The sequence below is a fragment of the Podarcis raffonei genome, chromosome 14, assembly GCF_027172205.1.
Source record: "Podarcis raffonei isolate rPodRaf1 chromosome 14, rPodRaf1.pri, whole genome shotgun sequence".
NCBI lineage: Eukaryota > Metazoa > Chordata > Lepidosauria > Squamata > Lacertidae > Podarcis > Podarcis raffonei.
Genome location: NC_070615.1, coordinates 16,561,085 through 16,573,392, shown reverse-complemented (window position 1 = coordinate 16,573,392; position 12,308 = coordinate 16,561,085). Strand labels below are relative to the sequence as shown.

The 12,308-nt window shown below is 44.9% G+C and overlaps 2 protein-coding genes across 3 annotated transcripts in view; both read left to right on the top strand.

Annotated features, from left to right (window-relative positions):
* The window catches only part of CEMIP (cell migration inducing hyaluronidase 1), a 166,420-nt gene that overhangs the window by 62,405 nt on the left and 91,707 nt on the right, over nt 1-12,308 (top strand). The window lies entirely within an intron of this gene.
* The window catches only part of LOC128401389 (cell surface hyaluronidase-like), a 77,556-nt gene that overhangs the window by 61,934 nt on the left and 3,314 nt on the right, over nt 1-12,308 (top strand). Inside the window, exons 20-21 of the mRNA XM_053364361.1 lie at nt 950-1,110; nt 4,933-5,042. Coding sequence (XP_053220336.1) covers nt 950-1,110; nt 4,933-5,042 — 271 coding nt within the window. The remainder of the gene's footprint in view (nt 1-949; nt 1,111-4,932; nt 5,043-12,308) is intronic.

Below are 12,308 nucleotides of genomic sequence, written 5' to 3'. Positions count from 1 at the left end.
AAACAGGCATGGCAGCTTTACCAAATGCATTACAGTGAGAGGCAGAGGGTTATAGTCCTTCAGAGGGTCATATTCAGGCCTGGGAGAAGTGTGCAGTTGTTATCTCTCTATCTAGCTTTCGTGTGCATGCACACTTCTTCAGATACAAAGAAGTGTATCTGAAGAAGTGTGCATGCACACAAAAGCTCATACCAATAACAAACTTAGTTGGTCTCTAAGGTGCTACTGGAAGGAATTTTTTTATTCTGTTGTGATTTTTGCATCGCACACACGCTTCGCGATACATTGCCAGGTCAAAAATTATGAAACCGATATCATGATATGGACTTCAAACTAGCTTTGGATGAAATAACCCTACCCTCACCAAGATGGCTGGAAGGATAAATGGGTGGGGTCGGATGTGCACCAGGGATGGGCCACCTGTGGCCTTGCAAATGATGATGGACTCAGCGTGCACGCCCCCATCACCAGTGGCTGGGGATGATGGGAGTTGTAGTCCAGCAACTTCTGGAGGGGTTCTCAGTCCTTGTTCTAGGATGCCCTCATCCCTTTGCAAAAAGGGTGGGATAAAGTGAAATACAGTGGTACCTCGGTTTATGAACTTAATCCATTCCGGAAGTCTGTTCTTAAACTGAGGTGCTCTTTCCCCAATGAGGCCTCCACTGGTGTCCTTCCACCGTTCGGATTCCGTTCTTAGACTGAGGTAAAGTTCTCAAACCGGGACACTATTTCCGGTTTTGTGGAGTTTGTAAAGCGAATCGTTCTTAAACCGGACTGTTCTTAAACCGAGGTACCATTGCAACACACAAATTTCCCAGACTGTTCCTTGCATTTGACAAGAGCTTAGCTTAGTTAAGTTCCAACTGTAGACTGGAAACTGCCACATAGGACCCTTTGATACTTGCATACAGACTGCCTGCAGCTAACTCTGCCCTTTTCTGTGTTGCAGGTCAACGACGACCTTTTCTTGTTCCATGGCCAGGGGATACTTTTCCTGGTTCTAGACGCATGCTCGGGCGCAGTTGTGAGCCGGCAGCATGTTGATGCAGCCGCTGCTTCAAAGGCTGCCAGCACCGTAACCAATTATGTTGAAACGACTATAAACGAGAGGTGGGTGATGGAGCAAGAGTTTGCTGCGGGGGGGGGGGGGGGCGGGGTTGGCAGGAGGGAAATGACCTACTTTTTTGCAACTTGAAATGTATGCCTGGAAGAATCTGACAGAAGCTAATGAAAACTTCAAACTATGTGTGTCTCAAAAGGCTGCCTCCTAGGTCACGGCGGGTGGAAATGTAGCACTGGAAAGCTGGCAGCGACATAGGAGCTGGCAGCCACTGTGAGGTTAATGGCTGCTTTTCCACCAAACGATAGATAAGAATGGTTTTTTGTCGTCTTATTAAGCATTCTCGATTCTGTAACTTTCACCAAGTGCCCAAGTCTATAATTTCCCAGCAGCCAATAATTCTCTCTCTCTTTCTTTTCCATTTCGGAATCTTGTCCTATTTATTCCTGCCAGGTTCTGCTTTTCTCCCTCTCCCTCTCTTTTTTGACAGATTAAAATCAGAGGTGCTGTGCTGCTAGACTTTCCAATAAAACTTGGTGTGAGATTTTCCCCACCCCAACCCCATTTTCTCTTCACCCCCCCCCAGCTTTCTCCTCTTTTTTAACACAAGTTGTCGACTGGACTTGCCCCGTCCGTCTGCCCTGCGGAGTCTTTTTGCAACTTGGATGTGTTTTAAGAAGTGGAGCGGGATCCTCTCCCTTTCTGCATCTGTTCCACATTCCTTGTGGTTTCTTCTGCGTCGCCACATAAACATGGAACAACAGAGGTTTATAGACACACACACACAAAAACCCTGGCTGCAGGCAAAAGCAGGTCAAATAACCTGAAAACAGATTTCTCGTCCAGGACGTTCCAGAACAGTTCACGGCCGCAGACCTGACTCATCCGCAGCTATCACATCTCAGTGTATAACTTGCAGTCATGAGGGGTTGGAAGCACTTATTATAGTGCAATTTGCCCTTGACATGCATTCTGTAGCAACGCTGATGAGGGTTTTAAATCCAACTAAATGGTTGTGTTCCACAACAGAGCTTGCCCTCTTGTGCACCCATGGCATACATCCTCCCCCCCCCAGCCCAAATTTGCTCCAGAGGGTTTGGGGAACTTCCAGGGCAGATGTCAGGGAGAGGGAAGAGAAATTCCATTGTATAAGCAGAACCTGTGGCTTTTCGAGAAGCAGTCCCCACTGATGAATTTAAAGCAGATGCCAGCGCTTTGGGGATTCTGACTGCTTTTGAAGACATAGGTTTGTCGCCAACTAAGTTCTACTCAGAGTATTAAATCTGGTCATGCTCATTAATTTCAATGGATCTACTCTTTAGCATGAATAAGGTTGGACACAACCCATTTTTATTCCGCTAGGCTTTTCTAGCAGGATAATCCTGGCCTGGTTGCTATTTATTCTGGAACTGTATAATATTGTTTTAATAGGACTTCATCTGGTTATTGCTATTGTGTTATATTTATTTCTGTTTTGTGCATCACTTCAATGTTCTTTTGGATATTTATTATGATGATTTATTATCGCTCACTGGGGCAAGATAGCTTGAGCATCCTGGCTCGAATGCAATGGCTGCCAATTAGTTTCCAGGCCCAATTCAAAGTGCTGGATTTGACCTATAAAGCCTTAAATAGCTCAGTACCACAATATCTCAAAAGCTGCCTTTCCCCAATATGACTTGACCCAGTCCCTGCAATCATCACCTGAGGCCCTTCTTCATATGTCTCCTCCACAAGAGGCCCAGAGGGCGCCAACATGAGACGGGGCCGTTTCTGTGGTGGCTCCCCTCTTGTGGAATGCTCTCCCCAGGAAGGCTTGCCTGGTGCCTTCGTTCCGTATCTTTAGGTGCCAGGCAAAATCGTTCCCCTTCTCTAGGCCTTTGGCTACTTAAACAATCCATGGCCTTTTAAACCGTGTGTGGAGGGGGTTATTGTTTTTCTTGGCTATTATGGTATGTATTGTTGTGGTAAACCACCCTGTGATCTTCAGCTGAAGGGTAGTACAGAAATTTAAATAATAATAATAATAATAATAATAATAATATATCCTGCCGTTGCTCCCAAAGGAGCCCATAGCAGCAAGCAATTAAAACTGCAGCAGCAGCATCATAGTTGTTGCTGCCGTTGTCAATTTTCACATTTATTGCACGTTGCAAACACTATTTGTTAATAAAGGCTACTGACATCTTATGAATAGGTGCCTGAGATGATGTTATGTAACCTGAGGGATTTGAACTCGTGACTTCCCAGGTTAAAACCCATGCAGTATTTGCTGCTTTGTACTAATTCTAAGACACTTTGTACTAATTCTAAGACGCGGGTGGTGCTGTGGGTTAAACCACAGAGCCTAGGACTTGCTGATCAGAAGGTCGGCGGTTCGAATCCCCGTGACAGGGTGAGCTCCCGTTGCTCGGTCCCTGCTCCTGCCAACCTAGCAGTTCGAAAGCACGTCGAAGTGCAAGTAGATAAACAGGTACTGCTCCTGCGGAAAGGTAAACGGCGTTTCCATGCGCTGCTCTGGTTCGCCAGAAGCGGCTTAGTCATGCTGGCCACATGACCCGGAAGCTGTACGCCGGCTCCCTCGGCCAATAAAGCGAGATGAGCGCCGCAACCCCGGAGTCAGTCACGACTGGACCTAATGGTCAGGCGTCGCTTTACCTTAATAATTGCCTTACTAATTATAAGAAGTACAGCCTTGTTTACATGCCGCCTTCCTTCTAAGAAGATCAAGGCAGCAAGTATAGGCTTAGCCAATTTTGTCCTCATTAACAACCCTATGAGGTTGACTAGGCTGAGATTCAGTGACTTGTCCTAAAACACCCACTGGAGTTTGTGGATGAGCAGGAACTTTTGTCTGAATGTCCAACACTAGCCTTTATATAATCCTTGCAGTTGTGGGGGCAGGATGGGAGGGAAAGTTTTTGTCATGCGAGAGGTTTCTTTTGTTGGTCTGGCTTGTAGTGTTGGCCTGTCATTCCTTGCTTTTTAGCCAGAACTTGTTGGTGATTCAGTGGGAGCTGGGGCAAGGCAGAGGCGGAATGTAAAAGGTGTTAAGATCCTGTGGGAGGAACCAGATATCACAATTCTGGTTCAGAAACCACATTAGCCAGCTATACAAAGCTTCGGGGAGAAGGATATAAAAGGTTAAGGAAGGCCTAACTCTTCAAGATTGGGGAAGAGACTGCCTTTCCCTGGGGGACTGAGGAAGAAGGGGTTGTAGCACTGAGGGCGGTCTTGTCACCAACGTTATTATTTTTAGTCACTTTATCATTTAAATTCATATATTGCATACGTGCCAAAATGGCTTCTAAGATGTTTATTTACAACAATAATAATAAAAAATCAGACATGATTAAAATACACAAGAAAACATCCTTCATTAAAATGTCCAATGAAATAAGCCACTTGAAAAGCATAACAATTCACACAACAGGCTCAGAAGGTCAAGTTCAGGGGTATGCTTGCCCTAAACAGAGCCGGTGGCATGCCAGTGGTGATGGGCAGGATGGACTTAGCAGAAGTTAGGGCAGTAGTAAAGAGTGTGAGTGCAAGCGAGAGACTCTCTGAGATTTGTGACAACTGGCTGGCTAAATCCCTGCTTTATATACCTGACATTCTTGGTAAGTTAAGATTGTGACACACAATCTTAAGAGCTCCCGTCTGCATACCAGGTGACCAACCAGAAGTTCGACACACTCCCTGTCTTATTGCTGCTGTGGGCTAAGTGGAGCTTATGCTTATCTATTCATTCTGGCGGTCGTCTTGTGTAAGACTTTCCTTGAACTATTAAAGATTCCTGGGGAGAGAAAGAGGGTGCCATTCTTCCCCTTGTGGTATGCATGCTACTGTTCTGTTCTCTTCTTCTCTTCCAGATCTATTGTTCTTGTGTGTACTAGAGACCCTGCCAAAGTCATGGGAACCTCTTTAATGCCTGTGTTCACCACGTTAGGTTCTGCAAAGCCGATTGCGTTCCACAAAAAAGGTGACTATATGAATTATGTGACTTTACATATGGTGAAATACAGTGGTACCTCGGGTTAAGTATTTAATTCGTTCTGGAGGTCTCTGCTTCCTGCTACTTACCTAGTTCTTGATCCACAAAAGTACTTTGTCTCCTATTCCACGACTTCTGGAAGCAGAGAGTAAGAAGAAATGGACAATACTCCCAATGGAGGAATGTATAATGTGTCTAGAACATGGATTGCTTTTTAACTTGTTTGTAAATGATCTCATGCTTTAAAAGAGGATTATACAAATTCATGGAGGATGAATGCCTGCTAGCCATGATGGCCTCCAGAGTCAACGACAATGTGTTTCTGAATATCAGTTGCTAGAAAACACAGGAGGAGAGTGCTCTTGAACTCAGGTCCTGCTTGCAGGCTTTCCCTGGGCATCTGGTTGGTCACTGTGAGAACAGGATTCTTGACCAGGTGGGCTGCAGGCCTGATGGAACAGGTTTTTCTTGTGTTCTTCTGTTAGATGTATGGTGCAGATGTAGCCTTTGTCACCTTCCATTAAAAAAATAATAATTTCAGTATAATGGGAAATTCTGTAGTTCAGAAGCAAGTATGTAAGAAAAGGTGACATGGGCTTTTTGCGGTTGTGGTTCAGTATTGATCCTATTCAGTGAAAACCATTTCCAGAGTGCACGGAGAGCATTTTAAAGTGACCTTTTATTCTTCACTGCTCAAGGTTAGAAACAGACGTTTCGGGAAATCAGACACACGTCCTTGTTCAGCTGTATCCTTGAAGTTGTTTTGGTAGAGGCTCGTTTTCAGACCCAAAAGGAACAGATAAGTTTCAGATTACTCTCCAGATGGAATTGGCTAGCCTTGACTGCCGGGTGCTTGACGATGATGGCTGTCACTGCTGGCTTCAGTGAAGTGATGATTCCAAGGTTTGATGCCACACTGGTTGCACTCGGCTCCCCAAAGGTAAACCAGAAGATAAGGCTGGAATTGCTGATTCAGAAAAAGTTTATCTAATTGACAACCTGATGCCTACTGAAGTTCCTAAGTACAGCATGAAGGCAATGGGTCTCTCCTATTGTTGTTGTTGTTGTTGTTGTTGTTGTTGTTGTTGTTGTTGTTGTTGTTGTTGTTTAGTAGTTTAGTCATGTCCGACTCTTCATGGACCAGAGCACACCAGGCCCTCCTGTCTTCTACTGCCTCCCGCAATTTGGTCAAACTCATGCTGGTAGCTTCAAGAACACTGTCCAGCCATCTCTTCCTCTGTCATCCCCTTCTCCTTGTGCCCTCCATCTTTCCCAACATCAGGGTCTTTTCCAGGGAGTCTTCTCTTCTCATGAGGTGGCCAAAGTATTGGAGCCTCAGCTTCAGGATCTGTCCTTCCAGTGAGCACTCAGGGCTGATTTCCTTCACAATGGATAGGTTTGATCTTCTTGCAGTCCATGGGACTCTCAAGAGTCTCCTCTAGTTCTCTGTGATGGAGGTGGCAGCATAGCAGATGCCTAGTGTCCCATTGCAGAATGAACAGGGGCAGGGGGGCCTCAACTGTATCAGGGCTGAACTTGAGCACATTTCAAACCAATAACTAAAGAGGGATACCTCCCTTCAGACCATTAATAAGAGTCTAAAATGACCCAGCTGCATCGCTGTTCATAAAGACACTGAGTACATTATCATGTCACAGTAAACCTTAGCTAATGGCTTGCTGTGAACGTGTCAGCCTTGTCTGCTAATGAGAAACAAGTCATTATCCCTGACTTATTGTTGCACCCAAACTTGGGGAGTCAGGATTGTTTTACTCAAACAAGCCATGACCTGCAAACTAGGCATATTATCCTATTACCTTACTAGGTGGAACTGAATATAGGAGTAACTCAGGAAAGTAAGTGCACCTGGGCTTTTATAATACGAGGACTCTCTTGTCAACAACTCACTTTCCAGTCTAGTCACCTGAAGAGTCAGGAAGTTGAAGTCCCTTATCACTAACCTGTGTGTCCGTCCCCCCTGTTGTTGGACTACAACTCCCATAATTCCTGACTACTGACCTTGCTGGATGGGCGCTGTAGTCCCAACAACATCTGTAAAGCTACAAGGTCCCTACCATTGCTCTAAAGCTACAAAACCGTTTAGGGCAAGCCTTAGATATCTGTGTCGTTTAGGAACCAAAAGCTGCCTCTTCATCACTCTGCTTGTTCCTCAGGCCAAACTGCAGAGGTATGCTGAAGCTTCCTTCTCTGGCATTCCAATCTGCAGCACTTTTTCTTTTGAAGTTTAAGTGCACAAGTGGAGGAGGTCCCAGGGGTCATGTAAGGACAAGGACATGTTAGTCCCCTCGCTATTGCAGTTGGAGAAAGGGGGTGCAGGGTTTAGTTTAATTTTCTGAGTTTTTGTTTTGTTTTGTTTTCATTGCAAAATAGGACTGGGCATTCAGTTTGAAAGGGATGTGATAAATCTGGCCTGGTGTGCAAACAATGCCTGCTCCTGTATCATCCTTTTACTTTGCTTGTCTTTGAACACCCTGAAAGCTGTTTTGCTGGAATCTGTTTCGAGAAGCCAGGCTGTGTGTCAGTAGGACTCTTCCTAGGCTGCAGCTGTGCAGCTGGAAATTGCTTGTCTTTTCAGAGTAACAGACTCAGCAAGGCCAATCTGTTCATTCTGTAAGGATCTTTATAAAGTATCCCAGTGATCTCCCAACAAGTCAGAAAATCTGTCTCAGCTAGTCTGACACAAAAATTGTGCTTTAAATGGTATTTTGTGCAAAGGTAATTGGCATATATGCCTTATTGTACCTTGATTTTTCCCTACAGCAATTCAATTGAAGAAGCAGGCAGGCAATATAGCCAAATTTCACTTCTTTTTCTTGTAAAATTTGTAACACTCTTTAATTGATAACGCTGTCAGTCAGCCAGCTGCCTGTGGTTCAGCTTAGTTGCTTAAGAGGTCAACAGTGGACTTGGATTTTGTTTCCAGTCAGAGATTAGTAGCGTTGTTTTGCTTTTTAGTTCTGTGGTTTTCATTAGCACCACCCTTGGAAAGCTGATGCTATCGAACAAGAACTTCAGACTGAAATTCGGCCTGAAGTTTACTGTCATAATAAGGACGGATGGATCTGTTGGTTTAGGTTTTTCTCAGTTTCTCATTTTTTCAGTTTTAAGTTCAGTTTGATGCATTTCCACACTGGCTTGCAAATTTATTTATTTTTTTAAAAGCCCTCAGGAAAATTCATTAGCTTTTTGATCCTAATAAACTCATTTTTGCAAGCAATTTCCCCATATATAATGCATTTTTTGTGTTATTTTCACAAATGCAGTGCTTTTTTCTGGAGGAACACAGGGGTACACATATCCCTAAACATTTTGTGACTCTAACGGGAGAAGAAACTAAAAATTTTAATTATTTTAGTTTCCTCTCTAGCACAGTGAATTGTCAGTTCTGTTGCTACCCCCAATGGCGGCCTCATTTCCTGTCACAGTGTTTCCTGAGTCTCAGATGGAATGAGAGTACCCCTAAACATTTTTTGGGGGGGAAAGCACTGCACAAATGTAGTCATGCTCTGCCCTAGTAGATACACTTTTCTTTCTCTTTGCAGTGCAAGAACAGCATTGCAAAATTCAGAGATGAGCTAATTCTGAAGGACAAATATGTTTCAGTCTGCATAGCTTTGGGAAGTGTTCATTAGATAGGTTCACCTTAAAATGTGAACTGATGCAAATTTCTCCCCCATGCCTAACTTAAAAAGTAGTCACGCTGAATTGCCTCTGTAATATTGCAGAATAGTTTAGACACATAGAATCATAGAATTATAGAATCATAGAATCATAGAATCATAGAATCATAGAATCATAGAGTTGGAAGAGACCACAAGGGCCATCGAGTCCAACCCCCTGCCAAGCAGGAAACACCATCAGAGCACTCCTGACATATGGTTGTCAAGCCTCTGCTTAAAGACCTCCAAAGAAGGAGACTCCACCACACTCCTTGGCAGCAAATTCCACTGTCGAACAGCTCTTACTGTCAGGAAGTTCTTCCTAATGTTTAGGTGGAATCTTCTTTCTTGTAGTTTGGATCCATTGCTCCGTGTCCGCTTCTCTGGAGCAGCAGAAAACAACCTTTCTCCCTCCTCTATGTGACATCCTTTTATATATTTGAACATGGCTATCATATCACCCCTTAACCTCCTCTTCTCCAGGCTAAACATGCCCAGCTCCCTTAGCCGTTCCTCATAAGGCATCGTTTCCAGGCCTTTGACCATTTTGGTTGCCCTCCTCTGGACATGTTCCAGTTTGTCAGTGTCCTTCTTGAACTGTGGTGCCCAGAACTGGACACAGTACTCCAGGTGAGGTCTGACCAGAGCAGAATACAGTGGCACTATTACTTCCCTTGATCTAGATGCTATACTCCTATTGATGCAGCCCAGAATTGCATTGGCTTTTTTAGCTGCCGCATCACACTGTTGGCTCATGTCAAGTTTGTGGTCAACCAAGACTCCTAGATCCTTTTCACATGTACTGCTCTCAAGCCAGGTGTCACCCATCTTGTATTTGTGCCTCTCATTTTTTTTGCCCAAGTGCAATACTTTACATTTCTCCCTGTTAAAATTCATCTTGTTTGTTTTGGCCCAGTTCTCTAATCTGTCAAGGTCGTTTTGAAGTGTAGACACATAGACACAGATGAGCTAATTTTGCTCCTGGCTCTTATTGATCACCAAGCAACTGACTGTCCTGCTTTTGCACTTGTGTGCGAGTTGTGCATTCCTACAGTATTCGGCAATACAGTGGAACCTCGGGTTACATACGCTTCAGGTTACACACTCCGCTAACCCAGAAATAGTGCTTCAGGTTAAGAACTTTGCTTCAGGATAAGAACAGAAATTGGGCTCCGGCAGCGTGGCGGCAGCAGAAGGCCCCATTAGCTAAAGTGGTGCTTCAGGTTAAGAACAGTTTCAGGTTAAGAACGGACCTCCGGAACGAATTAATACTTAACCCGAGGTACTACTGTACAGTATTTTCCTTTCGTAGTGGGAATACAGATAATTTCAGGTGGGGTGGCGATTAGAAAACACATTCACAAAAAATGCCTTTGTAAGCAAAAGGCACTGGACTTGTGCTAGGCGACGCTTTCCTCAGCAGTGCATAAATTCCTCAACACGGTGTTAGTGGGGCAATGTCGCTCACGACTCTGAGAGTGCTTGGATGAGGGACCACAGAGAAGGGGTGTTTAAACTTTCCCCATAGTCCACATTCCATCCTAGACAAATTCCTGTCTGGATCATCGCAGTCAGGCTGATTAAAAACCTATCCCCTGCCAGTTTGAAGATGTGTGGCGGTATTTGCCCTCACGCTTGTTAATTACATTGTCCTACACTTTTGAAAGGGGCTGTCACATTCCACATTCGAGTGATAATGGGAGGAGGAATGCTTTCCGTATAATTACAAAACCAGGTTTTCGCCACCAGTGGATTCGTTAGGCTTAGGTTGGCATCCAACCAATATTTGCAGCGCGGTTGCGGCAACCTGCCCTTTCCTTAGGATCTTGCCCCCCCTCCCTGCCATCATGCACTGGAGTTCGTTACAGAGGTCCAAATATGCAGATCCCATTGTACCGTGGGATTTTGCAACGTTCCAATCATATTAATTCTCGCCTATTTGTGGTATGTTGGATCATTTGCAAATCGGAATTCCCAATATAGGAACAACAGGGAAGGCATGGCAGTGCTGACCAAAGCAATCCTGATCTCCCTCTGTGCTTTGGCACAGAGCTGTCTTTCAAAACCTCTGTGTCAATAAGTATCCGGATTTCAGTAGTGTGTGAAGTTCTTAGCATTAGCAGTCAAAGACATCTAGGTATACTTTCTCCTCTGGAGGTCTCCGGGGCGATTTCCTCCCTCGCAAGATACCCTGTGAAAATCGAGAAGTTCATGATATCATGTTGCAATTGTGGGGCACTCTTCTAGAGAAGAGTCCTTTTAAGTACATTAGGCTACTGAGTGTGGAGAACCTGTGCTCCTCCAGGTGTTTGTGGACTTCAACTCCCAGCTAGCATGGACCATGGACGATGGGAGATGGGAATCCAACACCATTTAGAAGGCCGCTGGTTCCCCAGTCCTACATGAGGCAAAGCATCAGTGATAGCCATACTTGTGTTGTAGGCCACTGTGTGAAAGACGTTTTGGTCCCTCTTCCCAATTTAGTTTGCGAATGGGAGAGCATCTTATCAACTCAGCATCTAGCAACTCAGTCTGCTAACAGCTGCATTTATATACAGTAAACCAAGGCGGCATTCAACTCCATTCTTGTGCTAGCACAATGGGATTCTTCCCCACCGGGTGCACCAACTCTATAAGGCTGAGGTGTCTTCTTCTATAAGGCTGAGGTGTCTTCTCAATGTTGGAGGGGTGGTGGAGGAGGCCAAGCATGGAGCCAAGCATTGCACAAACTCCTCTTGAATGTGAGAGAGGAGGAGCTGCCGGCCATTGAAAACTCGCCATGCTGGACTCCATGCTTGGTCTCCTGTTGGCGATACAACATTGTGTGTGCACCAGGTCCCCTCAGTCTTAGGCACAAGGCGGCGCCTCTGTTCCCCACTTTCCCCTCCCTGCTCACACCCCAAATCTTCCCCAAATCTGCTGTAGAGGGTTTGAGGCACCCTCAGAACAGATTTAGGGGGTGTGAGTTGGGTAGGAAAGCAAGCTCCGCTTTGGAGTAGTTAGGTGAACACTTTAAAACAGAAACTAAACAAAGCTCCACACCAGGAACAGGAGTTTCTTCACGTTGCCACTCTTCGTTTAAACATAAGCAACTATAGCAGTGAGAAAGGGAGGCAGACCAAAGAAGTAGCCTCCATCGTAGGAAAGCCTGTGGCAAGAAGCTCTCCAAAAAGTAGTAGAAAGCCGGATGGCATTAAGACATGTGCCATGATGTCACTACATTAGTGCATGTCTTAGCCTCTGGGAAATTCCCACTGCAGGCCTCTCTGATTGGTAGTGGCAGGCAAGCTTCAGATTTGGCATGCTTCTGTCAGAGGAAAATTAAAAACAAACCAGAAATGTTGGATAACTGCTGCATATATAATCAGATTATCATATGTGACAGTTTGAGATGGTTTCTGGGGCTGGTGGGCCCCCTAGAGTCTTGTGGGTCCTAATGCACACACCCCAGATGGCTAGCATCCACAAGTGGATATTTAATTAGTAAATAAATGAGTAGGTAAATAAAGAGTGCCACTCAGATGTTAAGAAATTTCCACTAATGCTGGGATGAAAGCCAGTGTGGGCAATGGAA